At 42.4% G+C, this 27,131-nt stretch overlaps 2 protein-coding genes across 4 annotated transcripts in view; one reads left to right on the forward strand and one right to left on the reverse strand.

Moving 5' to 3' along the window:
- Positions 1–27,131, reverse strand: part of LOC143300234 (protein NipSnap homolog 3A-like) — a 27,565-nt gene continuing 434 nt past the window's right edge. For all 3 annotated transcript variants that reach the window (XM_076613819.1, XM_076613817.1, XM_076613818.1), the window contains 6 exons: positions 27,103–27,131; positions 18,256–18,490; positions 8,843–9,010; positions 6,035–6,169; positions 1,242–1,304; positions 1–137 (listed from right to left, as the gene is read on the reverse strand). The exon at positions 27,103–27,131 is cut by the window's right edge. In XM_076613819.1, the coding sequence (XP_076469934.1) occupies positions 70–137; positions 1,242–1,304; positions 6,035–6,169; positions 8,843–9,010; positions 18,256–18,490; positions 27,103–27,131 (698 nt within the window). In that variant the 3' untranslated portion in view covers positions 1–69. The remainder of the gene's footprint in view (positions 138–1,241; positions 1,305–6,034; positions 6,170–8,842; positions 9,011–18,255; positions 18,491–27,102) is intronic.
- The window catches only part of LOC143300233 (uncharacterized), a 17,948-nt gene continuing 14,919 nt past the window's right edge, over positions 24,103–27,131 (forward strand). Inside the window, exon 1 of the mRNA XM_076613816.1 lies at positions 24,103–24,303. The gene's annotated coding sequence lies outside the window, so the exon portion shown is untranslated. The remainder of the gene's footprint in view (positions 24,304–27,131) is intronic.

Below are 27,131 nucleotides of genomic sequence, written 5' to 3' on the forward strand. Positions count from 1 at the left end.
CACCCCCCATCCCGGTCTTGTCTTATTCCATTTATCGCTTCCACGACAGATTTCATCTGCTTTGGTATTTCATTTAATTGGAGAGCACTCGTGGGGTACCATGAAGCGAGAGTAGCCAGCCATTCGGGGGTTCTCTTCTGCAACATATTGAACATACAGGTGAGTTAATTCAAAATTACGAAAAAAGGAGGAGGAAGAACATAAATAATGAAGAAAAAAAGAAGAAGAAGGAGGAGGAGGAGGAGGAAGAGGGGGAGGGGAGAGGGGGTGGGGGGGAAGGGCAAACAAGAGCAGAATAATTGTCAACCATCAGTTTCTGCGATAAGGTATGAAAAATCAATTCTGTGGTAATAATGAATTCCTTATATCAGTCTAAACTACATTTCAAACGGAATGGATACCCCCCCCACCACCCCTCACTGAACTGACAATGCAAAACATGACAAGTGAATTTTCGATAAAATACTAAACTATAAGGCCAACAAATTCGCATCCGGCCTTCTCATGCACGAAAGCACACAAATACACCGACACAAACACAGACACAGACACACACGCACACGCACACGCACATGCGAAGACAGATCAGACTGACAGAGACACGCAGGAGAGTGTGCGCGTGCATCACCTCTTTACCAACACTACCCTTCCCCTCTCCCTTCACAACTCCCACCTTTCCCCTCCCTTCCCCTTCACATTTCTCTCCCTCTCTCTCTCTACTATACTTACTGTTTCATATTCACATTAGTATAGTATTTGATAACATACATAATGTGTGTGTGTGTGAGTGTGCGTGTGCGCAAGAGAGAGAGAGAGAGAGAGAGAGAGAGAGAGAGAGAGAGTGTGTGTGTGTGTTCTCTGTTTCTTTTTCCTATGTATTTTATTTACACCATGCTTGTGCCTCTCTCTCTCTCTCTCTCTCTCTCTCTCTCTCTCTCTCTCTCTCTGTGTCTCTCTCTGTGTGTGTGTGTGTTAGTGTGTGTGTTATTATTATTACCATGCTTATGCCTTTATGTAGTATTGTGTTTGCATGTTATCACTTTATGTATTATTGTGTTGTGCATGCTATGACATAATTATATCTAGCATTGCGTAGTGTAGACCCTATTTCAGGGCTGGGGACTGGATGTAAAAACAGTGTGCCAGTGCTTATCTATTATCCTCGAAAATACAGAATTTTGTCTTGTCTCTTACCTCTCTCTCTCTCCTTCTGGAAAACGTTCCCTACTAATTATACTCACGTGCTCTCTTTCGGGCTTGAACGAAGGCAGTGTCAGCATCAGCGTATCTCATCAGTCGAAACTCTTCGATCATACAGAAGACAGAAGTCTCAATGTTAGCAATTCATCCTCTCTCTCTCTCTCTCTCTCTCTCTCTCTCTCTCTCCATTACAGAATCTTCATAAACGGGGACTCAAGCTGGTACTCCTTAAAAAAACAACAACAAAAACCTTCCCTTTTAGACTCAGACTACGTATAAACAAGCGAATATTCTCCCACTAATCCATAGATTAGAGTACAATAAATAAAACATGATGTAAAAGATTATGACAGGTAATGCACCATCAACATTAATAGACAAATTAATAAATTTTTCTGTAAATTCATCAAGGAATCCCCCCAAAGTCCATATTCCAATTCCAAGAATTGACTTGTTCAAATCCAGTCTGGTTTACTCAGGCGCCACCCCGTGAAACTCACTTCCAGAAACAATTAAACAACCACCTTCAAAAAACATTGCCTTTCCCACCTTATGCCATATTGTGTTATGAAAATTGTTAATTTTAATGATACTGTTTGTCAAATGTGTATGGTTGACTGAGAACCTCCCTCACTTTCCATCCCCCATTCTGGTCTGTAGTGCGGTATGTGTTGTGTGTATTTATTCCTTTCATTTTGTTCATTTTTTCCTATGCATTTCACTAAACACCTTGCTTGTGCCTGTTTGCTAAGTGAGTGTGTGTGTGTGTGTTCTTTTAAAAAAAATTTTTTTTGACTCACTTGTGTAAACAAAGTGAGTCTAAGTTTTAACCCGGTGTTCGGTTGTCTGTGTGTGTGTGTGTGTGTGTGTGTGTGTGTGTGTGTGTGTGTGTCCGTGGTAAACTTTAACATTGCCATTTTCTCTGCAAATACTTTGTCAGTTGACACCAAATTTGGCATAAAAATAGGAGAAATTCAGTTCTATACAGTCATCTTGTTTAAAACAATATCGCACCTCTGGGATGGGCACAAAAAAAGAAAAAAGAAGCCAAATTATATGCAAACTGAATTTACTGTTATATTTATATTTTTTTATTCTCTAAACTTGGCACTTTGATCTGATACTCTGGCACAACAACAAGAGCAGTCATTTTTATCATTTTTTGTTCAAACAAGAACTTCTTTTGCTAAGCATGGAAGTTATATTTCTGGTGCATGTCTTTGCTGCAGATAGTTAAAAAAGGGAAATTAATCTGTAATTAATGCTAGTGGGGTTAATTTGCTTTAAACTGATCTTTCTCATCTTAAACATTACATTTTTAAATTATACTCAATACATAAAAAGCTTGCGTGTTTTACTCTCAGTGTACAGGACTTTCTCACTGTTCATTCGCCCAAGTTGTCTTTTTCGGAAAATACTAAAATCAATACTAAGAGTGGACTATATAGATCTACTGGCTGAACCCTGAAGGTCATGGGCAAAAATCAATTGCGTACACATATTCATACATATTAAAAACGCGTGCTCATATTCCTCGCGAACGTGAAGGACGTCATTTTGTTTCAAGTTGTTGACCTGCCCATTCAAAACTATATTCAATCGTCAATACACGATAACATGTGATAGAAAGTTGGAGAAGGAGACCGTTAAATATTTATTCAGAAAAAGATTTGTGAACGCCACATCACTTACTGGATTATGTCCCAAACTGCCATAAAAATATCAACAAAATCAGTCGGAATTCACAGTTAAAAATAATAAACCACGAGAGTTAATACCCTTGATGAAACGTAAAAATTTCCAGTCTTGAAGTCCTTTTCACTTCATACGACTTTTAGAAGTACTTGTACTTGGCTCTACATGATATTAGTTTAAAAAAATACTCAATTTTCATATCAACTTTAAAACTATAAAACTAGAATGAACATAACAGAGAAACTAAATCGACCGTGTCGTACATTCCCGGCGGGTGTAACTAAACTTGTACATCTATCTAGATCCAGAGAAAACTGCAAAATGTTGCAGTGTGATTGCGGCGATAGCCACGTCTCCTTTACCGCAGACTTAAAAAGAATTTTTAATTATCCCTAAAGATTTTTTGAATGCCCAATCGATTTATCGCCCTTTAAAAAAGCATGTCTAAATGTTAAATTTTGGAACGTCAGTTAAGGAGCCAGGATAGTGTATTGGGTAAGACAGAACACGCGGGGTTCTAATCTGCCGTCAGGACTTTTTTTTTCTTTTTTCTTTAACTCGAAGCTTTATGATAACAAATACAGAACACATTTTAATGATTAGATTTTTTTTAAAGCGTATCACAAGTGAGTCTTGAAGGCCTTGCCTCTATTGTTTGGTTGTTGTTTTGGTTGTTGCTTTTAAATACACACACACACACACACACACAGATATATATATATATATATATATATATATATATATATATATATATATATATATAAGCATAGACATGCGTGTATGTGTATGTGTGTGTACATGTGTATATATGCGTGTACATGTGTGTAAAAAGCAAAATCAATCAGCCAGGACAAATCACATCCAGCTTTTGGGATTCTCCCCTCTGGTCGACGGTATAGAAGTATAAGGACGAAAACCAATCGCTTTGCCAATAGCTTTCCCCCCAAAGCAGTCAATGCCCTGTCTCTAGAGCAAATCCAGTATACTTAGTAGAACTGTGCAATCAACAACCATCTACCTGAAGATCTGGTCATTAGCCCCATCCACATGTAATCTGCGGCTTCTGTTCAAACGTGTGTGTGTGTGTGTGTGTGTGTGTGTGTGTGTGTGTGTGTTTGTATGAATGTTTAACATACATATGTGAGTCTGTTTTACATGCATATGTGTGTGCATGTTTTTGTGTACATGTGTGTGTGTACATGCATGTGTACATGTGTGCGTCGTGTGTGTATGTAAATATGACTGAGAGTGAGCGAGAGGTGTGCTGCAGTCCGCATTATCGAAGGTAGAGAGTTACAGGAAACAATGACTGTCATTTTTTATTCTTTTTTTGTTGTTGTTTTTTTGGTGGTTGGGAGTGGTGTTATGTTTACATATTCTTTTCAAAAATCATATTGCAGGATACAATTTCTACATTCACCCATTTTCACAGACAGGCTTTTTCAGAAAATACTAAAATCAATACCACGAGTGGACTTTATAGATCTACTGACTAAGCCCTGGAGGTCATGGGCAAAAATCAATTGCGTACACATATTTATACATTTATTCAAAGCGCATGCTCATATTCCTCGCGAACATGAGGGACGCCATTTTGTTTCAAGTTGTTGACCTGCCCGTTCAATCCTATATTCAATTGACAATACACGATAACATGTGATGGAAAGTTGGAGAAGAAGACCGTTAAATATTTATTCAGAGATTGGATTATGCCCAATACTGTCATAAAAATATCACCAAAATCAGTCGGAATTCACAGTTAAAAATATTAAACCATGAGAGTTAATACCCTTGATGAAACGTAAAAATTTCCAGTCTTGACTTTTCAAAATTAAGTCCTTTTCACTTCATACGACGTTTAGAAGTACTTGTACTTGGCTCTACATGTTATTAGTTTAACAAAATACTCAACTTTCATATCAACTGTAAAAACTATAAAACTAGAATGAACATAACAGAGAAATTGAATCGACCGTGTCGTACATTCCCGGCGGGTGTAACTAAACTTATACATCTATCTAGATCCAGAGAAAACAGCTAAATGTTGCAGTGTGATAGCCACGTCTCTTTTACCGCGGACTTAAAAAGAATTCTTAATTGCCCTTAAAGATTTTTTGAATGCCCAAGATACACCAGAATAATATGATTTAAACAGCGTTCTCACTGCGAATACCGCAATCGATTTATCGCCCTTAAAAAAGCATGTTAAAATGTTAAATTTTGGAACGTCAGTTAAGGAGCCATGATAGTGTATTGAGTAAGACAGTTTATTCTCACCCTAACACGCGGGGTTCGAATCTGCCTTCATATCAGGGCTATCCTTTTTTTATACTTTTTTTTTTAACCCGAAACTTTTTATTACAAATACAGAAAAAAAATTAACGATTAGATTTTTTTTAAAAGTGAGTCTTGAAGGCCTTGCCTCTCTTGTTTTGATTTTTTTCTCCTCTGTTATATATCTTTACTAACACCATGCTTTCATTTTATTAAGTATTGTGTAGTGCAGACTCTATTCAGGGCGGGGACTGGACGTAAAAAAGCACAACAGTGCTTGTCTATTAACCTCGAAATAAAGAATTTTGTCTTGTCTTGTCTTCTCTCTCTCTCTCTCTCTCTCTCTCTCTCGTGCGCGCGCGCGCGCGCGCGCGCGTGTGTGTGTGTGTTTGACCATGCTCTAATTTTGACAGTCAAAAAGTGACACTATAGTCTCTTCAGAAATGAGTACCATTTTGCAAACACACACACACACACACACACACACACACACACACACACACACAGCTGCTGCTGCTGCAGCAACAACAACCACTACTACTACTACTACTGATGATGGTGATGATGATAACAGGCCAATATTAATAATACTAATGGCCGTGATGATGATGATGATGATGATGATGATGACGGTGGTGATAATGCCGACAACGACGATGCTGATGATAATGATCATCATCATTATTATGATTGTCGTTGTTCTGATTATGATTTTGTTCATAATTTAGTGTTTCAAGTTCATGTTTTAGACATAGATTTTTAAAACATCGTATAGCACAAATGAGCATGTCTCACGTGGGAAAGAGCTATATAAATTGAAGTATCATCATTATCATGATTATCATCACAATCAATGGGTTCTCACCTGTATTGACGTCCCCGTACACAGTCCGGAAGCTTCCCACGATGGTCTCCCCTGGCGTGACGTCAGAAGGTCCCCCCTCGCCCCCTCCGTCACCACCCCCGGGCTGAAGGGGCAGGGACAGCAGTTCGTAGGCCGCTGCAACATGGACATGTTGTCATGGTGATTGTCGTTGTTGTTGATGTGGTTGTTGTTGTTGCTTAGTGTTGTTGCTGTCAGCAGTAGTAGTATATTCATTGTTATTTATATCATGTTATAATGATATATACACACGAATACACACACACACACACACACTATATATATATATATATATATACATACATATTATCATTTTATGTATGTTGTATAATATGTTACACCAATACTCCTACTACTACATCAACATTAGGCACACACACACACACACACACACACACACACACACACACACACACACACACACCTGATCACTGCACCCACCCACTTACCCAGCCTTCCCCCAACCACTCCCCCCACACACACATCACACAACACCCACCTCCACCCCTAACACACCTTAGCCCCCATCATCCCCCCCCCCTCCACACCTCACACACATCACGCAACACCTACCTCCACCCCTAACACACCTCAGCCCCCATCACCCCCCTCTGCCCCCCCCACACCACACAAACACCCACCTCCACCCTTAAATTACCTCAGCCCCCATCACCCCCTCTCCCCCCCTCCCCACACATCACGCAACACCCACCTCCACCCTTAACACACCTCAGCCCCATCACCCCCCTGCACCCCCCCCCCGCCCCCATACACACACATCAAGCAACACCCACTTCCACCCCTAACACACCTTAGCCCCATCATCCCCGCCGCCCCCCCCCCCCCCCACACACACACACGTCACACAACACCCACATCCACTCCCAACACACCTTAGCCCCCATCACCCCCCCCTCGAACCCCCCCCCATCACGCAACACCCACCTCCACTCCCAACACAACTTAGCCCCCGTCACCCCCACCCCCAACACCCACCCACACACACACCCACATCATGCAAACACCCACCTCCATCCCCAACACACCTTAGGCCCCATCACCCCCACCCCCCCACCACGCACACACACACACACATCATGCAAACACCCACCTCCACCCCCATCACACCTCAACCCCCATCACCCTCCCGCGCCCCCTCCTCCCACCCCTCCACACTCCTCCTCACACACACACACACACACACACACACACACACACACACACATATATATATATACATATATATACATACATGCATACATATTATCATTTTATGTATGTTGTATAATATGTTACACCAATACTCCTACTACTACATCAACATTAGAGACACACACACACACACACACACACACACACACACACACACACACACCTGATCACTGCACCCACCCACTTACCCAGCCTTCCCCCAACCACTCCCCCCACACACACATCACACAACACCCACCTCCACCCCTAACACACCTCAGCCCCATCACCCCCCTCTCCCTCCCCCCCACACATCACGCAACACCTACCTCCACCCCTAACACACCTCAGCCCCATCTCCCCCCTGCACCCCCCCCTCTCCCCCCCTCCCCACACATCAAGCAACACCCACCTCCACCCCTAACACACCTTAGCCCTCCACCCCTAACACACCTTAGCCCCATCACCCCCGCCGCCCCCCCCCTCCCACACACACACACACACGTCACACAACACCCACCTCCACTCCCAACACACCTTAGCCCCCGTCACCCCTCCCCCAACACACACACACACACACACACACACACATCACGCAAACACCCACCTCCATCCCCAACACACCTTAGGCCCCATCACCCCCCCCCCTCACCACGCACACACACACACAAATCATGCAAACACCCACATCCACCCCCAACACACCTCAACCCCCATCACCCTCCCGCGCCCCCTCCCCCCACCCCTCCACACTCCTCCTCACACACACACACACACACACACACACACACACACAGATTCCCAATAATTTTAAAGATAATGTGTCAAATTATTACATATTGGATTCACATTATTCAATTACCAGAAACTTCCCTCATCAACAAAATATATAAGTCCATGTACCAACAAGAAAATACAACTTCCCCATGGTTGATATTTGTTAGAAAGATACTCGAAATTATAGGCCTTGGTCACATTTGGAAAAAACCAAGTCACATTCAGCGTACACAGACTGAAATACGTCGTATATAAAAAATTAGAAAATGAATATATCAAATACTGGAAAGATAAAAGAGAAAAAAACATTAAAGCTAAAATTTTACAATACGATTGTAGCAGAGTAAAAAACTGAAACCTATCTTTTAAATATATCAGATACAAAACACAGACAAGCTTTAACGAAACTCAGAATAAACGCGCATGACCTAAAGATTGAGAAAGGTAGATATTTAAATATTCCACAAGAAGACAGATTGTGCAACAAGTGTAACATCCTGGAAGACGAAATCCATCTTCTTGATCATTGTATTAAATATAAAACCTTAAGGCAACAATTTTTAAAAGATATTCAAAATTCGAATAACACAGGAAATATTCCCAGTCAGGTGATGCTAACAGATGATGAATATATACAAACAAGATTAGGAAAATTTGTTTTTGAATGCTGCTGCAATTTACTGCCTTAATTGATTGATTAATTGTGTGTTTTTCATTCATTCATTCATTTACCATTGCACTTGGGTCTTATAAACCTTACGGTTTCATGACAATAAAATCTATTCTATTCTATTCTATTCTATTCACACCTCCCTTCTTTACCTGTGGGTGACGGCTGAAAGTCGGTGCAGAGTGCGGTGCCCGGGGAGAGGACCAGGAGAGCGTTGTCCATCCTGAGGGTGGAGGGGAGGAACCTGGATAAGAACTCCCCCTGCCACTGCTCGTCCCCGGCCATGGCTTGGCGGATCTGGGCCCGCTGGCTCACACTCTCTGGAGGCCTCGACAATAATAATAATAATAATAACAATAATGGTATTTATATAGCGCTGAATCGTGTGCAGAGACAAATCAAAGCGCTTTCGCAAAAGTCATTCACACGCATGCATAACTCTAAAACTGGAGAAACTGAAGACAAGGAAGAGGCAGGGAAGGGAGGCTATTTTGGGAAGAGGTGGTTTTTATGGCCAGACTTGAAAGAGCCGAGTGTGGAGAACTTGACGAAGCGAAAGAGGAAGTTCATTCCAATTGCAAGGTCCAGAGACAGAGAAAGAACAGCGGCCAACAGTCGAGTGTTTGAATCTGGGTATGCGTAAACAGTGGATCCGAAGCCGATCGTAGTGAGCGAGATGGAGTGTAGAGGTGAAGGCAGCCGCAGAGATAGGAAGAGGCAGATCTGTGAATACATTTATTATAACATAGAGTCCTGATCTTGTACTTTATGCTGTGTGAGACTCGGAGCCAGTGGAGATGTTGCAAAAGAGGAGTGATGTGCTTAGATCTTTTCTTTCTAAGGACGAGTCGGGCAGCAGAGTTTTGTATGCGCTGAAGAGACATGAATGGATGAAGCAGGCAAACCGGACAATAGAGAGTCACAGGTTAGTGGACGGCCTCTCTTCTTTTTTCTTGTTTATTTTCTTTTCTTTCAAACGATTACGTATGGGCACAACTTAGAATCTACGACTGAAATGATATGAATATCTATGATCGTTATCATTTGTTTTGTTTTCGTTGCTCTTTGTTTTTTTTTCTCTCTCTCCAGTTATAAGAGGCACTTGTGTACTTGCTGTATGACTGCCCCCTTCAGTAAGGGGCCTTGACCTAAACTGAATAAAACATTTCGCCTCCCCCCCCCCCCCCTCTCTCTCTCTCTCTCTGTGCGTGTGTGCAAAACATTTTCAAGATTTAGAATTGGTATGTCACCTCTTAATTCCCTTATTTATTTATTTTATTTTATTATTATTATATTTTTTTTACAATATAAACCCAGCCAGGACACGAACAACTAGTGCCCTTTTCGCAAGAACATACTAGAATTAGAACTTCACTTTTTTACTTTTTTGTCCCAAGTATGATGAAATAAGAAATGAATCTATTCCGCCAAAATATTCTGGAAATCCATGTATGTTTAAATCGTGCCTACTTAGGTCTAGTACTAATGAACCTGCTTTATTTAAGCTGTCTAGTTTTGTTCACAAAGCAATGCATGTGCGGGTGCAAGCTACAAAATTGTAAACATTCCCCTGTACACAGAACATGTTATCACTCGTGTAATGGGCCAGAGGCCTGACATTAAAATGTTTTTGATTTTTTACTCTCTCTCTCTCTCTCTCTCTCTCTCTCTCTGTGTGTGTGTGTGTGTGTGGAGGGGTGTGTGGGGGTTATGGGGGCTGAGGTGTGTGGGTGGTGGTGGGTATTGTGCGATGTGTGATGTGTGTGTGTGTGTGTGTGTGTGTGTGTGTGTGTGATTGTGTTTTGTTTGGGGGTAGGGGTGGGGACTGAAATGTGTGGGTGGTGGTGGGTGTTGTGCGATATGTGTGTGTGTGTGTGTCCTCAGCTGCATACAAATTATGGAGCAACAATATTCCTTATTGTCTTGCGTTAGTGGTTCTTCATTGGCCGGAAAAAAACAACAACAAAAAACCACACGCACACACACACACACACACACACACACACACACACACACACATACACACAACCGAACATCAAAGGAAAAATTAATAAACATGCATATCTGTTTTCATATACATGTACTTTTTTTGGTGTGCATCATTTTAATGTATGGTTACATCTGCACGGGGTTTAATTTGCTCGAGCGCGTGCGTGTTTGTGTGTGTGTGTGTGCATGCGTGCGCGCGCGCGCGCGCGCGCGCGCGCGCGTGTGTGTGTGTGTGTGTGTGTGTGTGTGTGTGTGCTCTTTCTTTCTTTGTTCTTAGTCATTCAGTGCTGCTTCCTTCCTTCCTTCCATTTCTCCTCCTCCGTCTGTCAGTCCTTCCCCCCCCTCCCCCTGTCTTGTCTGTACAAGCTTCCGTGCCTTCTTCCGTCTGTTCATCCATGATCCTTCTTCTCTTCTCGTCTTTTTATTGTATTTTTTTTAAATATTTCTTCTTCTCTTTTCTTATATATATATATATATATATATATATATATATATATATATATATATATATATATATATATATATATATATATATATATATATATATATAGAGAGAGAGAGAGAGAGAGAGAGAGAGAGAGAGATTTTAGATATTCATTTACCTCTTCTTCCTTCTTTTTTTTTTTCTTCTCAAGGCCTAAGGGCGCTGGGTTAGGCTGCTGGTCAGGTATCTGCTTGGCAGATGTGGTGTAGCGTATATGGATTTGTCCGAACACAGTGACGCCTCCTTGAGCTACTGACACTGATACTGATACTCTTCTGTGTCTCTTCCTCCATCAACCGTCGGTCTATCTATCCATGCTTCCTCTGATTCAGTGTCCCTTCGTGCCTCCTCCTGTGTGCCTCCTTCCTTCTTCCATCTGTCCATCCACCCTCCCTTCAGCTATCTGTCTGTCCCTTTTTCAGTCTGTCCATCCATCCCTCCTTTCTTTCTGCCTGTCTCTCCCTCTTCCGTCTGTCTATCCTTCTCCGTCTGTCTATATATCTCTTCTCCGTCTGTCTATCCTTCTCCGTTTGTCTATATATCTCTTCTCCGTCTGTCTATCCTTCACCGTTTGTCTATATATCTCTTCTCCATCTGTCTATCCTTCTCCGTCTGTCTATCCTCGTCCGTTTGTCTATATATCTCTTCTCCGTCTGTCTATCCTTCTCCGTTTGTCTATATATCTCTTCTCCATCTGTCTATCCTTCTCAGTCTGTCTATCCTTCTCCGTTTGTCTATATATCTCTTCTCCGTCTGTCTATCCTTCTCCGTTTGTCTATAAATCTCTACTCCGTCTGTCTATCCTTCTCCGTTTGTCTATATATCTCTTCTCCGTCTGTCTATCCTTCTCCGTTTGTCTATAAATCTCTACTCCGTCTGTCTATTCTTATCCGTTTGTCTATATATCTCTACTCCGTCTGTCTATCCTTTTCCGTTTGTCTATATATCTCTACTCCGTCTGTCTATCCTTCTCCGTTTGTCTATATATCTCTTCTCCATCTGTCTATCCTTCTCCGTCTGTCTATCCTTGTCCGTTTGTCTATATATCTCTTCTCCGTCTGTCTATCCTTCTCCGTTTGTCTATATATCTCTACTCCGTCTATCTATCTTTCTCCGTTTGTCTATATATCTCTTCTCCGTCTGTCTATCCTTCTCCGTTTGTCTATAAATCTCTACTCCGTCTGTCTATCCTTCTCCGTTTGTCTATATATCTCTTCTCCATCTGTCTATCCTTCTCAGTCTGTCTATCCTTCTCCGTTTGTCTATATATCTCTTCTCCGTCTGTCTATCCTTCTCCGTTTGTCTATAAATCTCTACTCCGTCTGTCCATCCTTCTCCGTTTGTCTATATATCTCTTCTCCGTCTGTCTATCCTTCTCCGTTTGTCTATAAATCTCTACTCCGTCTGTCTATCCTTCTCCGTTTGTCTATAAATCTCTACTCCGTCTGTCTATCCTTCTCCGTTTGTCTATATATCTCTTCTCCGTCTGTCTATCCTTCTCCATTTGTCTATAAATCTCTTCGTCTGTCTGTCCATCCCTCTTCTGTCGGTCCCTCCATCATTCTTCTGTCTGTCCATCCCTTCTCATCACCGTCTGTCTATCCATCATATTCCATGCAGTCTGTCTAGACATTCTTCCTCCTTATGTCAATCAATTCTGAAAACAACAACAACAACAAAACAAACAAACAAACAAAAACAACAACAAAAAACCCAAAAAAACCATGGCAACGAAAGTTTTGTCCTCTGGCAAAAATTAATCATGTAAAAAGAAATCCACTCTGATAGGTACACACATATCCAAGCATGCAGTGAAGGCCTAACGAAGTGCGTTGGGTTATGCTGCTGTCAAACGTGTGCCTAGCAGATGTGGTATAGCGTATAATGGATTAATTTTGTCCGAACGCAGTGTCGTTTCCTTGTTGAGAAAGTGAAACTGAAACTCATCATTTAAGCTATGAGGGCACAACGGGTTTCCAACGCAAAGCTGATCACGAAGAATGGTAATTTTGATACTTCCCGGTGAAATATTCATTATTTCATCTCCGGTCAGTTCTTGGGTTTTCCTCAATCATTTACAACATTTAATGAGTCGCCTTTACTGGAGTCACGACAGTTACTGGAAAACCACAACGCTTTACATCTTCCAGCGTTGATCTTCCGTACATATACATTTTTTGAATCGGTTAAAAACTGTTATTCTGCATGGGTGTTGAATTGCCAGAGCAATGCATGTAACATAAAAAAAAAAGGAAAAAAAAAAGAAGCTTTTATTGGACGATTTCCCTTGCAGAAATCACAGTAAATTATAGCACGAATAGCACGGTGTGATTTGGTCAAGTTTCCAGCAAAACGGCCATCACTGCCACCGGAGATTAGAAAAGAGAGATAAACCACTCGCGGCAGGCCCCTTCTTACTGTCTATAACAGTGCTGAAGCCGTTTTGGGGCACACACGCAGTGCGGAAGGGTGGGGGTAAATCACCCTCTCCTTCCCCACCCGAAGGAAACTAGTCGGTTCTGACGGTTCAGCTGCAGTAAAGCGAAAGTTAAGTTATGCCTGGAATTTCCCACGTGTAGTAAGATTCGCTGTATACAATGAAAACCGATTCATTTTTGCTTGGTTTTTAGCACGTTTGCATCTGCTTGAATGTAGATAATATAAAAAGAAAATAAAGCAGCTCCCCCCACCACCAACTCCCCCCCCCCCCCCCCCCCGGCCCCCCCAGTGCAATGTTGCACATGAGAGAGACAGTTGTAAATTATTGAACTGCGTTTTCGTAACGCTACTTTTTCTTCACACTTTCTGGTTTACATCACCATTTCTTCAACAAATATATATATATATATATATCAAAACATAAAACACATATTCAGCTCTGTCTCTCTTCTAACATCTGTCTATACATACATACATACATACATACATGAATACAGACATACATAATTTCATATAGATCTATCAGTATGTAAATCTAAATCTATCTATATGTACATAATCATATATATAATTCATATATATACGAACGCTTCATGTTGCCCGAGCAGACCGTTGTATTGTGCTCTTTCTCTCTCTCTAAGTCTCTGTCTCTGTCTCTCTCTCTCGGGAGTTTTACATGGCTGTTAAAAGCATCTACGATTCTGTACTTGTATGTGTTCGTGACAAAGGTATTTATTCAGACTTTTTTCAGTGTCCAAGAGGGGTTAAACAAGGTTGTATGCTAAGCTCACAGCTGTTTTCCTTTTTCATCGGTGAATTGGCAGTGGAGTTATCAAAGAAGGGGAGACATGGAATACAAATGATACCTGGCGCAACAGATTTGCTCTTAATGCTATTTGCTGATGATGTTGTTCTCTTGTCTGACACACCCATAGGGTTACAAAATCAATTAAATGCCCTTAAGCAAGAAACAGACAGACTACAACAAACAGTGAATCTCGATAAGACCAATATTATAGTTTTCTGCAATAGAGGTCATCTTTCGACTCGTGAAAAATGGTGCTGTGGTGATAGGGAAATAAAAGTAACCAATACATATAAATATTTAGGAATGTTATTCACAACAAAATTGAGTTTGACATCTGCGTGGGATGAAGCAAACAGAAATGGGAAAAAAGGTGTAATCCAAATTATAAAATCACTCAGGAGACTGCGTTCGACTGACGCTTTCCCTTAGTTTGGGCGGGGCAAAGGCAGCTCATGAATAATGAATGCGTCTCGCGGCGCAGGCTGCCTGGCTTCAGCAATTTCTGCAAGTGGTTTATCTCTCTTTTCTAATCTCCGCTCTCACCCAACATTCTGCCTTCATGCGCAAAATGCGTTTCCAGGAATTGGGTGATATTTGACGTCATACTAGTTTGGACTTCATTGCTCTACTGAATGACGTAAAGTATGACAAGTTTTTCTCTGTTCAGCAGCAACTGTGCCCGCCTCGTACGAATAGGATTACTGAGTGAAAACTACTGGTATTACTTGACTCTGTTTCCTACTGAAAGAACTGATCACACAGATTATGCACACCATGAGCATTGTCTCAGGTTGTGTTTTTATCTGTGTGCTCGTGCACACACACACACACACACACACACACACACACACACACACACACACTCTCTCTCTCTCTCTCTCTCTCATATATTTCTGATACAGGGAGTAGTGTTGTTGATTACTTTATTTTTTCAAACGAGCTTTTTTCCATTGTGTGTGATGCATGTATGCTGAATGTTTGCGAACGGATAGATTCTGATCATATGCCTGTTACTGCAAGTGTTACTTTTCCTAATGAAAATATATGTGATACAGTATGTAGTCATCAAATTTTGGAGAAGTTTGTATGGAATGATAACAATGCTCATATATTTAATGATCTTCTACGCACAGAAGGAATAAGTACTGAAATTGATAAGGCGATAGATTTAATTGATGTTGATGTTAACGAAGCTCTTGTCAAGTTTAATGAATGTTTGAGAGAATGTGCTGACTGCATGAAGAAACGTATCTATATTGGTAATAACAGAAAGTTTGATGATTGGTTCGATCAAGAGTGTAAGATTGAAAAAAGAAAAGTAAGAAGACTATTAGCGAAATGCAGACGTTCTTTGGATGGAAATGTTTGCCATGAATATAATCAAGTCAAACGTGAATACAAAAAAATGTTGAAAAGAAAAAAGAAACAGTTTAACGATGCATTGTTAGATCAACTTGTCACATCTATACAGAACCAGAAAGAGTTCTGGGAAGCTGTTCACAAAACTTCATTTAAAAGAAAACAACCAAGAAACGACATCAGTATCGACACATGGTTTCATCACTTTAAATCATTGTTAGAAAAAGATACAGCTAGTGGTAATGTAAATGGGGATGTTCAGTATGTTGAGTCTAATGACTATATGAACCGTCCAATTTCTAGGGAGGAAGTATTATATTCAATGAGGAAACTGAAAAATCGTAAAGCTGCTGGGCCGGATAGTATTATTGGTGAAATGTATAAGAATTCAAATGACCATGTTATACAGTTTTTTGTTAAATTATTTAATACACTATTTGACAAGGGTATCTTTCCTCAAAGCTGGACAGAATCAGTTATTTTACCTCTTTTAAAGAAAGGAGATGTCAACAATCCAAATAACTATAGGGGCATTTGTCTTAGTGATATAAGTAGCAAAATGTTTAGTACAATATTAAATAATAGAATACAAGAATGGGTACAAGAAAATGACATTACCGGAGACCACCAAGCTGGCTTTAAGAAAGGATATTCAACAACAGATCATATGTTTGCTCTTTTGGCACTAGTACAAAAGCAATTTTCTAATAATCGTAAACTTTATGTAGCCTTCATTGATTTCGAGAAAGCCTTCGACTCCATAAACAGACATCTGCTATGGCCAATATTGTTGAAAAATGGTATAAGAGGTAAATTGTATAAGTGTATTCGGAGTATTTATGATACCGTAAAATGTAGAGTTAGATGTGGTGCACAGTTGACAGATTATATAGCCTGTACAGCTGGAGTAAAACAAGGTGATGTGTGCAGTCCAGTGTTGTTCTCCCTTTTCATAAATGAACTGGCCATTGATGTTATTAATAACGGAAGACATGGTGCCACTTTTTCTTTTGATGCATTTGAATTATTTATCTTGTTATTAGCAGATGACGTTGTACTTTTGTCAGAAACTATTGTTGGTCTACAGACTCAGCTGAATAACTTACAACGTGCAGCAAGTTCCCTTCAACTGAAAGTCAACATGTGTAAGAGTAATATCATTGTATTTAGAAAGGGGGGATATTTAGGTTCACGGGAAAGATGGTTTTATGATAGTATTACAATGCCTGTTGTCAATGTTTATAAATATTTGGGGATAAATTTTACTACACGTTTGAGCTTTGTTTCTGCTTGTAAAGATCTTGCTAGCAGGGCCAAAAATGTCTTATTGTGTGTTATAAAAAGATTATCTTCGTTAAATAACACTTCTCTACAATTGTTTTTGAAAATTTTTGATGCTCAGGTACAACCCGTCATGCAATATGGTTCTGAATTATGGGGTCTGCATAAAGCCGCGTTGGAATGTGAATCTGTGCATTTGTTTGCGTTGAAGAAATTTCTAGGCGTAGATCTGCGTACACCTAATGATCTTGTTTATGGTGAAACAAATAGACATCCGATATATATTAACTCTGCTATACAGTGTATACGTTATTGGCTTAAGTTGTTACAAATGGAAGATTATAGAATACCTTATAGAGCTTACAAAATGTTGTATGAGTTAGATATTAGGGGAAAGAGAAATTGGGTCACAGATGTACGTATTTGTTTACTTAGATATGGATTTGGTGATGTATGGTTGAATCAGGGTGTTGGTAGTATAAATCAGTTTGTAAGACTTTTCCGGCAACGCTTGATTGATTGTAGATGGCAGGACTGGAATTACCATATTCAAAACAGTGAAAGATTTAGCTTCTATAGAACTTTTGGACATTCGCATGATGTTAAACAGTACTTGGTATGTAACATGGACATGTATTTGAAGTATGTAACAACAAGATTTAGGTTAGGCGTGTCAGACTTAGCTACACATTACTATAGATACAGAGATTTTACTGACAATGATTTAATTTGCCCACTATGTAAAGAAGACAAAGAAGACGAGGTACATGTTGTTTTTCGTTGTCCAGCTCTTTGTAGAATTAGAGAAAAATATATACCACCTAAGTACTATCGACAGCCATGTTTATTCAAACTGAGTTTATTATTGTCATCCACGAGACATGCTGATATATGGAATCTGGCACTGTTTTTACACCAGGCATTTAAATTTCGGGATATCGTGACATCTTAAGATGCTGTACTTCATTGCAGCGTTTATGTAATGTGTGTATGTATTATGGTTGGTTATATATTTTCATTTTGTTTGTTATTACTTATATTGTCACTTACCCCTTCATAAGGGGCCTAGGCCTATTAATGAATAAATAATCTGAATCTGAATCTGAATCTCTCTCTCTCTCTCTCTCTCTCTTCCGGCCTCAGCCTCCAAACGCTTACCCACTACGACTAGAAAAAAAAAAGCTCTTTTGACACGAAACGCTCACCGTAAGGCCAGATGTGCACAGCCTGGAAGATGCCGCCGAGGTCAGCGATCCAGTAGCCAAGGGGCAGGGAGTAGGCCAGTCTAATGTGGAACTTTTCTGCCATAAGTTGTCGAAAGGTGGCGAACTTGTCGGGCTTTATGCTGTAGATGCGAAGCTCGTACACGGGGCCCACTGGGGGTTGGGCGGCGTCACTGCTGTACCTCTGGCGTGGAGGCCCTGTCAAGGATACTTGTCCCTGCAGTGAGTAATGTGTCTGAGTCTAATGAAGGAATGATCACAGGGTTGATTAAAGATAAAAACCGTATGACGGCAAACCACTTGACGTTGGGAGAGGGTGTCGAGGGTGGGGGTGGGGGTAGGGGTGGGTAAATTTATCAATAGACTGGGATAGTCAATACGACACTGAGGTGCAATGTCAGCGCTCGTGTCTTTCAATATAATTATTCATACTGATCATTACTATGCGATATTATTATTAATCATAAATTTTTAAGCGAATATATGACATGCTCCTCCTATGAAAAATTGACGTGTTATATATATATATATATATATATATATATATATATATATATATATATAATGTGTGTCTATTGATAAGTCCAGCTCCTAGCCTGCTCGTGTGGCTTAGATATAAGCCCGGAGGAACTGCTACTACTGATAGGAGAAGGGGCGAAGGCGGGTTCCTGGCGCCTGAAAACCAGTGCTTTGGGTAGATGGGGCTCATCAGTCTGGGAAGACAGCTCATCTAAGAAAAGGAAAACTCTGATTTCAAACCTCCGCTGCCTTGCGGCCATACCCACTCATAGGAAAGGCCTCGGGAGTCAATCCTGAGGAAAAATCCGGAGCCGGATTCTCCAAGGCAGTCCGAGGCTGTATACAGCAACGTTCTGGCAACTCCTGCGACGGCACTGGAACCATGTGTATTGGCGCTTGCCTTTCCAATGGACCATTCCAGCGACGTGGAGAGGGTGGGTCTGCTGCATGGGTAACAGCTTGCCCTCCATACTTACTTACCCAGGCTTTGCGCTCTGGAGAGGTCACTCCAGCTTCGCTTTGCAGCGTCGACAAAATACGGGAAGTAGCAGTCTACCGGTTATAAGTCTGCATACTCAATTGGCGTAGAGTCAGACGCCAGGGGCTGCTTCCGACGGTGGGAGAGGTCATCGCATCTCGCTGGGCAGCTACCGCCCGCCTTAAGCTGGGCAGTCCCCAGCCAGTAAGGTGCTGCCCCGCCACGGTCCGTTAGCCTCACTGGGTGCGTGGGGTTTAGAGTGAAAACCGACAAGAGGATCGACAACTGTGCACCAGGCAACAGAAAAATGAAAACTCCCGCCCTGAAATTGGGCACGTGGAACGTAAGGACAATGACACCAGGCTTTTCTGACGACCTGCAGGAAGTAAATGATGCTCGCAAGACAGCCGTCATCGACAGAGAACTGAGCAGGCTGCAGATGGACATTGTCGCCCTTCAAGAAACCAGGCTCCCAGAAACAGGATCTGTGAGGGAGAGAGACTTCACCCTGTTCTGGCAGGGCAAACCATCAGACGAGGTCAGAGAACACGGCGTGGGATTCGCAGTTAGAAACAGATTATTGGGGTCCATAACCCCACCAGCAGAAGGAACAGAGCGAATCCTGTCTCTCCGACTCCAAACATCCTCAGGACCAGTCAGTCTAATCAGTGCCTACGCACCAACTTTGGCATCCACAGCAGAAGCAAAAGACAAGTTTTATGACGACCTCAGTACTGCAAAAGGAGAATTCCTGACAGAGAACTACTGTTCATCGCCGGCGATTTCAACGCCAGGGTAGGTGTCGATCACAACTCCTGGCCCACCTGCTTGGGTCAGTTCGGCACTGGGAAAATGAACGTGAATGGCCAGCGCCTGCTAGAGCTCTCCTGTCGTCATGGGTTGTGCATCAGTAACACCTTCTTCAACACGAAGCCTCAGCATCGAGTCTCCTGGAGACACCCGCAATCCAAACACTGGCATCAGCTCGACCTGATCCTCACCAGACGTGTCAACCTTTCCAGCATCAAGATCACTCGCAGCTACCAGAGTGCCGATTGTCACACTGACCACTCTTTGGTGTGCAGCAGTGTGAAGCTCCGTGCGAAGAGACTGCACCGTACGAGAAAGGAGGGACGACCTCGCATCGACCTCAAAGAAAAGTGGAGGAGTTTGCGCGTGTGTTGGAGGATTCTCTCCCTGGCCCACCCACTGCAAATGCCCAAGACCGATGGGAACACTTCAGAGATGCTGTCTACAACGCCGCCTTGTCCACCTTTGGCAAAAAGACCAGCAAGTCAGCTGACTGGTTCGAAGCCCACTAAGAAGAAATGACACCAGTCATCAAGGCCAAGAGAAACGCCTTGACGGCATACAAAACCAATCCCAGTGAGCAGCACCTCCAGGTTCTCCGAGCTGCTCGCAGCAAAGTCCAACAGTGTGCCAGGCAATGTGCCAACGACTGTTGGCTTCAGCTCTGCTCCCAGATTCAGATCGCATCTGACACAGGGAACATCAAGGCGATGTACGACGGCATCAAGCAGGCATTGGGCCCAACGCAAAAGAAAACTGCCCCTTTGAAATCAGCTACAGGGAAGGTGATTCAAGACAGAGAACAACAGATGGAGCGCTGTGTAGAACACTACACTGAACTATATGCAATGGAAAATGTAGTCACAGAAGATGCCCTGAATGCCGTAGAGTGCCTACCAGAGCTGGAAGAGCTTGACAGAGAACCTACTATAGATGAACTTAGCGTAGCCCTGGACTCTCTTGCCTCTGGCAAGGCACCAGGGAAAGACGATATTCCCGCCGAGGTACTGAAGTGCTGCAAAGAGACACTCATCACCGAGTTGCATGAGATCCTCTGCCTCTGTTGAAGTGAAGGCAAAGTACCACAAGACATGAGGGATGCTAACGTCGTCACACTGTACAAAAACAAAAGGTGACAGAAGCGATTGCAATAATTATCGCGGCATATCCCTCCTCAACATCGTTGGGAAAGTCTTTGCACGAGTAGTACTGAAGAGGCTCCAAGTACTTGCAGAGCAAGTCTACCCTGAATCGCAGTGCGGATTCCGTGCCAATAGATCCACTATAGACATGATCTTCTCCCTCAGACAACTTAAGGAGAAATGTAGGGAGCAAAGACAGCCACTCTTCGTTGCCTTCATAGACCTCACAAAGGCTTTCGATCTGGTCAGTAGGGATGGCCTCTTCAGGATCCTTCCCAAGATCGGATGTCCACCCAAACTTCTCAGCATCATCAGATCCTTCCACGAAGACATGAAAGGCACCGTCGTCTTTGACGGCTCAACATCAGCTGCCTTCAACATACGCAACGGAGTGAAACAGGGTTGCGTCCTGACTCCCACCCTGTTTGGAATCTTCTTTGCTGTGATGCTGAAACACGCATTTGGTCCTGCAGCTGAAGGTATCTACCTCCGAACCGGGACAGATGGAAAGCTCTTCAACCTCTCCAGACTAAGAGCCAAGACTAAAGTCCAGCTGAGGTGCCTGCGTGACTTCCTCTTTGCAGACGACGCAGCAGTAACGGCCATTCAGCCAAGGACCAACAGCAGCTCATGACTTGCTTCAGCGATGCCTGCCAAGACTTCGGGCTTACCATCAGCTTGAAGAAAACACAGGTCATGGGACAAGATGTTGACTCTCCCCCAGCCATCAGCATCAATGACCATGAACTGGATGTCGTCCACGACTTCGTTTATCTGGGCTCAACTATCTCAGACACCCTCTCACTTGACGCAGAGCTCAACAGGCGCACCGGCAAGGCAGCTACCACCATGACCAGACTGACAAAGAAAGCATGGAACAGCAGCAAGCTGACTGAGCACACAAAGACCGAGATCTACAAAGCCTGTGTCGTGAGCACCCTCCTGTATGGCAGCGAGTCCTGGACTTTGCGTGACCGACAAGAGCGAAAGCTCAATGCTTTTCACATGCGTAGCCTCCGACGCATTCTGAACATCACCTGGCAGGACAAGGTCCCAAACAACACTGTCCTGGAAAGAGCTGGATGCACCAGCATGTGCACGCTGCTGAAACAGAGACGTATGTGCTGGCTCGGCCATGTCGTGCGCATGGACGACGGACGGATCCCTAAAGACCTCCTCTACGGAGAACTTGTGCAGGGAAAACGTCCCACAGGCAGACCACAGCTGCGATTCAAAGACGTGTGCAAGAGGGACCTAAAGGCCTTGAACATCGACCAGAACAACTGGGAAGCAACAGCCCTCGAATGGTCAGCCTGGAGACAGACTGTGCAGAAAGGTCTTTAAGCTTTCCAAGTTCGAAGAGACGCTCGCTCAGCAGCACGAGGAAAAGAGAATGAGAAGAAAGGCTGCAGCCCAGGCAGACAGACCAGCGTCAGACTTCATCTGTGCCCTCTGCCACAGGGACTGTCATTCCCACGTCGGACTGGCCAGCCACACCCGACGCTGTACCAGAATAAACACCTAGAGCGCAACTCCATAGTCTTCCGAGACTGAAGGATGCCTATTATAATGTGTGTGTGTGTGTGTGTGTGTGTGTGTGTGTGGGTGTGTGGGTGCGTGCGTGCGTGCGTGTGTGCGTGCGTGCGTGCGTGTGTGTGTGTGTGTGGGTGTGTGGGTGTGTGTGTTGTTGTTGTTGTTGTTTAATTGAGTCATTTCAAATAATTTTGTGCGTGTGTGTTGTGTAAGTTGTCTATTTTTTTGTATGTTACCGCGCCTGATGTACCTTCACTTTGTGATATAATAAAGTTATTCTTATCTCATCTCATCTTGTCTTATTTACTGATAAAAATTTGGTTGTTGCACTTGGCAGAGCCTGAGACTGAGCGGAGACTGAGTGCATGTTTGTGTCTGCAACTTTTGGTTTGGGTTGAAAAACAAACAGTATTATATATTGTATTGTGGGTGTGTGGGTGTCAGGAAGAAGGGGGGCGGAGGAAGGGGAGGTGGGTGTGTGAAATTTTTTTTAATGATGTTTGGTATCTTGTGTTCAATTTTTCCTTGATTATTACACACGTGTTCTATTTGTAAACGCCTAAGGCTTTTTTTTTTTTTCAAGAGTATGCGTAACTGCTCATAATAATAATAATAATCATCATAATAATAATCATAATAATCATAATAATAATAATAAAGGGCCTACTGTGAAGTTTTGGGTGTTGTTTTCCTATTTGGTCAAAGTACTGTGTGTGTGTGTGTGTGTGTGTGTGCGCGCGTGTCTCTCTCTCTCTCTCTCTCTCTGTGTGTGTGTGTGTGTGTGGTCAAAATCCATTGATTTTACTACGCGCGCGCGCATGTGTGTGTCTATGTCTGTGTGTTTGTGTGCCTGTGTCTGACTGTGTGTGTCCGTGTGTGTGTTTGTGTGTGTGTGTGTGTGTGTGTGTGTGTGTGTGTCTGCCTTCGGACAATTTTGTTTTGTTTGTTTTGAGCCAAACATATATACGTAATATACCCATACGTTTTACGTTCTCATGACCTCCACTCTCACGAACACTCTCTTGCTGGCAATCGCATGCACCTGGGCTTTCACTCACAGCACAAAAACAAAACAAAACAAAACCAGTAACCAGTTGCAAGCATTGCGCAGCATAAAAACAGGCCAGGTCCTGTTTGCGGGCCGCTGTGCATGTGCGCAGTTTGCAAACATTGTCACTGCACGCATTGGCCTATAATTGATCAGGCTTCGCGACATCGTACAAACTATTATCTGTCAATTCAGTGCTCTGCTCTGTTAACGACTGCAACCACTGCAATCAAACACACACACACACACACACACACACAGAGGCACACACAAGTTATTTATAAACGAATGACGTGATTTCAGCCATCTTGACTGTGTTGCAAGGAAGGGATCACATCAGCAGGGCCAGCGGGTTTTCAGAATCCCCGGGGGTTTTCCGTGAAAACTTTTCGGTTTTGCTTTCCAGCGAAACTGCGATCTGGCGCACTCGATCAGTGCTTCCAGTTTGGTAACAGCAGCGTTGAAGACTGACTGATATTTTCGTTCTGGTGGAACTAAAGGTGAGTTTGCTGATACGAACATGCTAGTAGATGTTGTAACCCATTTTCAGTGGATTTCGACTCTTATTTGTACGCTTAAAAAAAAAAAAAAAAAAAAAAATACTCAGTTTTGATTTGGATTTGGTCACTGAAATAACGTGCTAACCATCTTGCATTTTCCCCCCTCCGTTTTTCGTGCCAAAAACAACGAACATGTAACAGAAATAAACAATCGGTGCAATAATTTAGGATGGTAAAATAGGACTTGACCCGAACATGCGTGTAGTATGGGTGTGACAGAATGGGTTCTGAACGTCGTGTGATATGAGTTGCATAACTTATTATAAATCCACATTTCTTCCTCAGCGCTCTTTCGTTTCGAAGACGGAAAAGGTTGTGAAATGGTTGATAACATTATAAGCCGAATTCATACTCAACATTTCTTCCCCTCCACTCTTTAATTGGTATAGTTTACAGCAATCGAGAGGGGGATGGGGGGTGGGGGAGGGGGTGGGGGGTGTAGAGTATAATATTATATTACAACGTTACAAACCAAAGTTTATAACTTTTTACGTCTTCGAAACGAAACAGAATGGAACATAGGAAAAGAAATGTGGAAATTGCATTCGTGTATGGGAGTGACAGAATGGGTTTTGAAAATCGTGTGCTATGAGTTACATAGTTATGAATCTAGTTATGATTGAAATTCGACATGCTATTGTTGCAAATAATCAGCATTTATGGCCTATTGTCATAGATCTGCTTAGCTATGGTGATCGAAGCAGAAGCAGAAGCATAAAAGTAATGGTAGCAGCAGCAGCAGCAATGATGAAAATAGGCATTGTAGCGGTGGTGGTGTGTGTGTGTGTTCCAGGAAAGTATGTAGTCAAATTTAGTTTTATATCAAATGAACACACATGCACTGACATATGATATATTGGGTAATTCGGGGCAAGAAGCCCAGTCGGCCCCCAAAATATCGGAAATCATGGTACACAGCGAGCCAATGACACTTTTACACTTTTCCGCTTGACAGCCGGAAAAACACATCCCAACACGGACTGAGGCCACTCAGAAGTCAGCCATGTTTTCCACATGCATTTGATTGTTTTCACCTTGATTTTTGTAAAACCCATGCTAATGAAATTTCGATGCCAGCGTCTGTTCTTCATTCAAAGCAAATATCGATAATACTGTTCTTTAAAAGGAATGTGTCTGCTGTTGAATCGTAGCGTTGAAACCGATTTATCTCCCTTGCTTTTTCCTAGCAATTCTATTATCTGTTTTCAAACTGGGGCAAACGCCTACAAGGTGTAGGGGCAAGACGCCTACCAGTGGGCCTTTTGCCCCTTCACTGGGCGTTTTGCCCCCTGTGATTTGGAAAAGATGGTCAAGTCTTTCTTTGTGCTTCTCTCTGAGTTCTTCAAGTGTTTTTCTTGATATTTTGAAGTTTTCCGAAGTCAGACCTTCTTCGGAATAGTATGCCATAAAAATGATTTTCTTCACAAGAAAAAACAAAACAAAATAATTATTCAATCTTCAACCTAACAAGTGGTTTGTTACTTGTTGGTCTTCCTGCAGACAACCAAGACCGATTTATATCAGTGAAAAATCACACATACCCAAGTCTCTCCCCTTCCACAAAGCACCTGCTTGCTCTGTGATGTTGTCTCTCCAGTAGCTGGAGCCAAAGAGACCCAGAGTTCTAAGAAGATACCCAAGGTACTATTTTCATCCTTCATTAATTAGTTCTGGACATTCCAAGACGTGATTCAATTTGGGTTCCCGATAGCTCAGAGGTAGAAGCCAAGTGGTCTAAGGGAGGTAACCTATCCCTTCCTCAGTTCAGCACAGTCGGGAACATTCCTTTTTTTTTCTCTTGCTCCAGAGTTTACACTATGTTTTATTTAACTCAAAGTAGTGTTTCGTTTTGGGTGATAGCGTCAGATTTACTTGTAGAGCAAAGTTCTCATTATTCTAATTAGTGAAACTGTTCGACTCTAACATGTAATAATTATGTCGTCTTAATTACATTACGAAACCTTAATATTTTAATGATTGCATACTGTATGTGTGCAGTGAAGTACACTACTTTTTTGTCTTCTTAATCTTTTCTCTGTCCGTCTCTTTGTCTCTGTCTGTCTGTCTGCCTGCCTGCCTGTCTGTCTGTCTGTCTGTCTGTCTGTCTCTCCCTGCCCTCTCTTTTATGTTAATTTATTCATATCTTCTTCTTCTTTGTTAAAGATTACACACACACACACACACACACACACACACACACACACACACAAATATATATATATATATATATATACATACATATCTGTGTGATATATATATATCTGTATATATATATATACTGATATATATATATATATATATATATATATATATATATATGGGGGGCGGGAGGGGTCTGGGGGGGTGAAGGTATGTTAGTGCATAGGTATAATTATGTGTGGGGGTGGGTGAAAGTGTAGGTGAGAGAGAAAGAGAGAGAGACAGTTTGATTTTCTTTGTGTTGCTCAGTTAATATTTATTCAAATGGTTGCGAAAATGTCAGTTCAACAAAAAGTTAATCAGACAATAAATCGTTTCAGTCCCTCCTGCTGCATATGAGAAGCCAATTTATTGCCCTCTCACAGTAAGACCGGTGAATGTGTGAGGTTATTGATGTGCGTGTGTGTGTGTGTGTGTGTGTGTGTGTGTTGTGTGTGTGTGTGTGTGCGTCAGTGCGTGCGCGCGCGAGCGCTCTGTGTGTGTCTGCATGTCAATATATGCACGCGATCATTGGCGAGCCTTTTCATTTCTTTCACTCACCCGAATCGGGCGTCCATACGCAAGGCTGG

The sequence above is a fragment of the Babylonia areolata genome, chromosome 26 (genome assembly GCF_041734735.1).
Source record: "Babylonia areolata isolate BAREFJ2019XMU chromosome 26, ASM4173473v1, whole genome shotgun sequence".
Classification (NCBI taxonomy): Eukaryota; Metazoa; Mollusca; class Gastropoda; order Neogastropoda; family Buccinidae; genus Babylonia; species Babylonia areolata.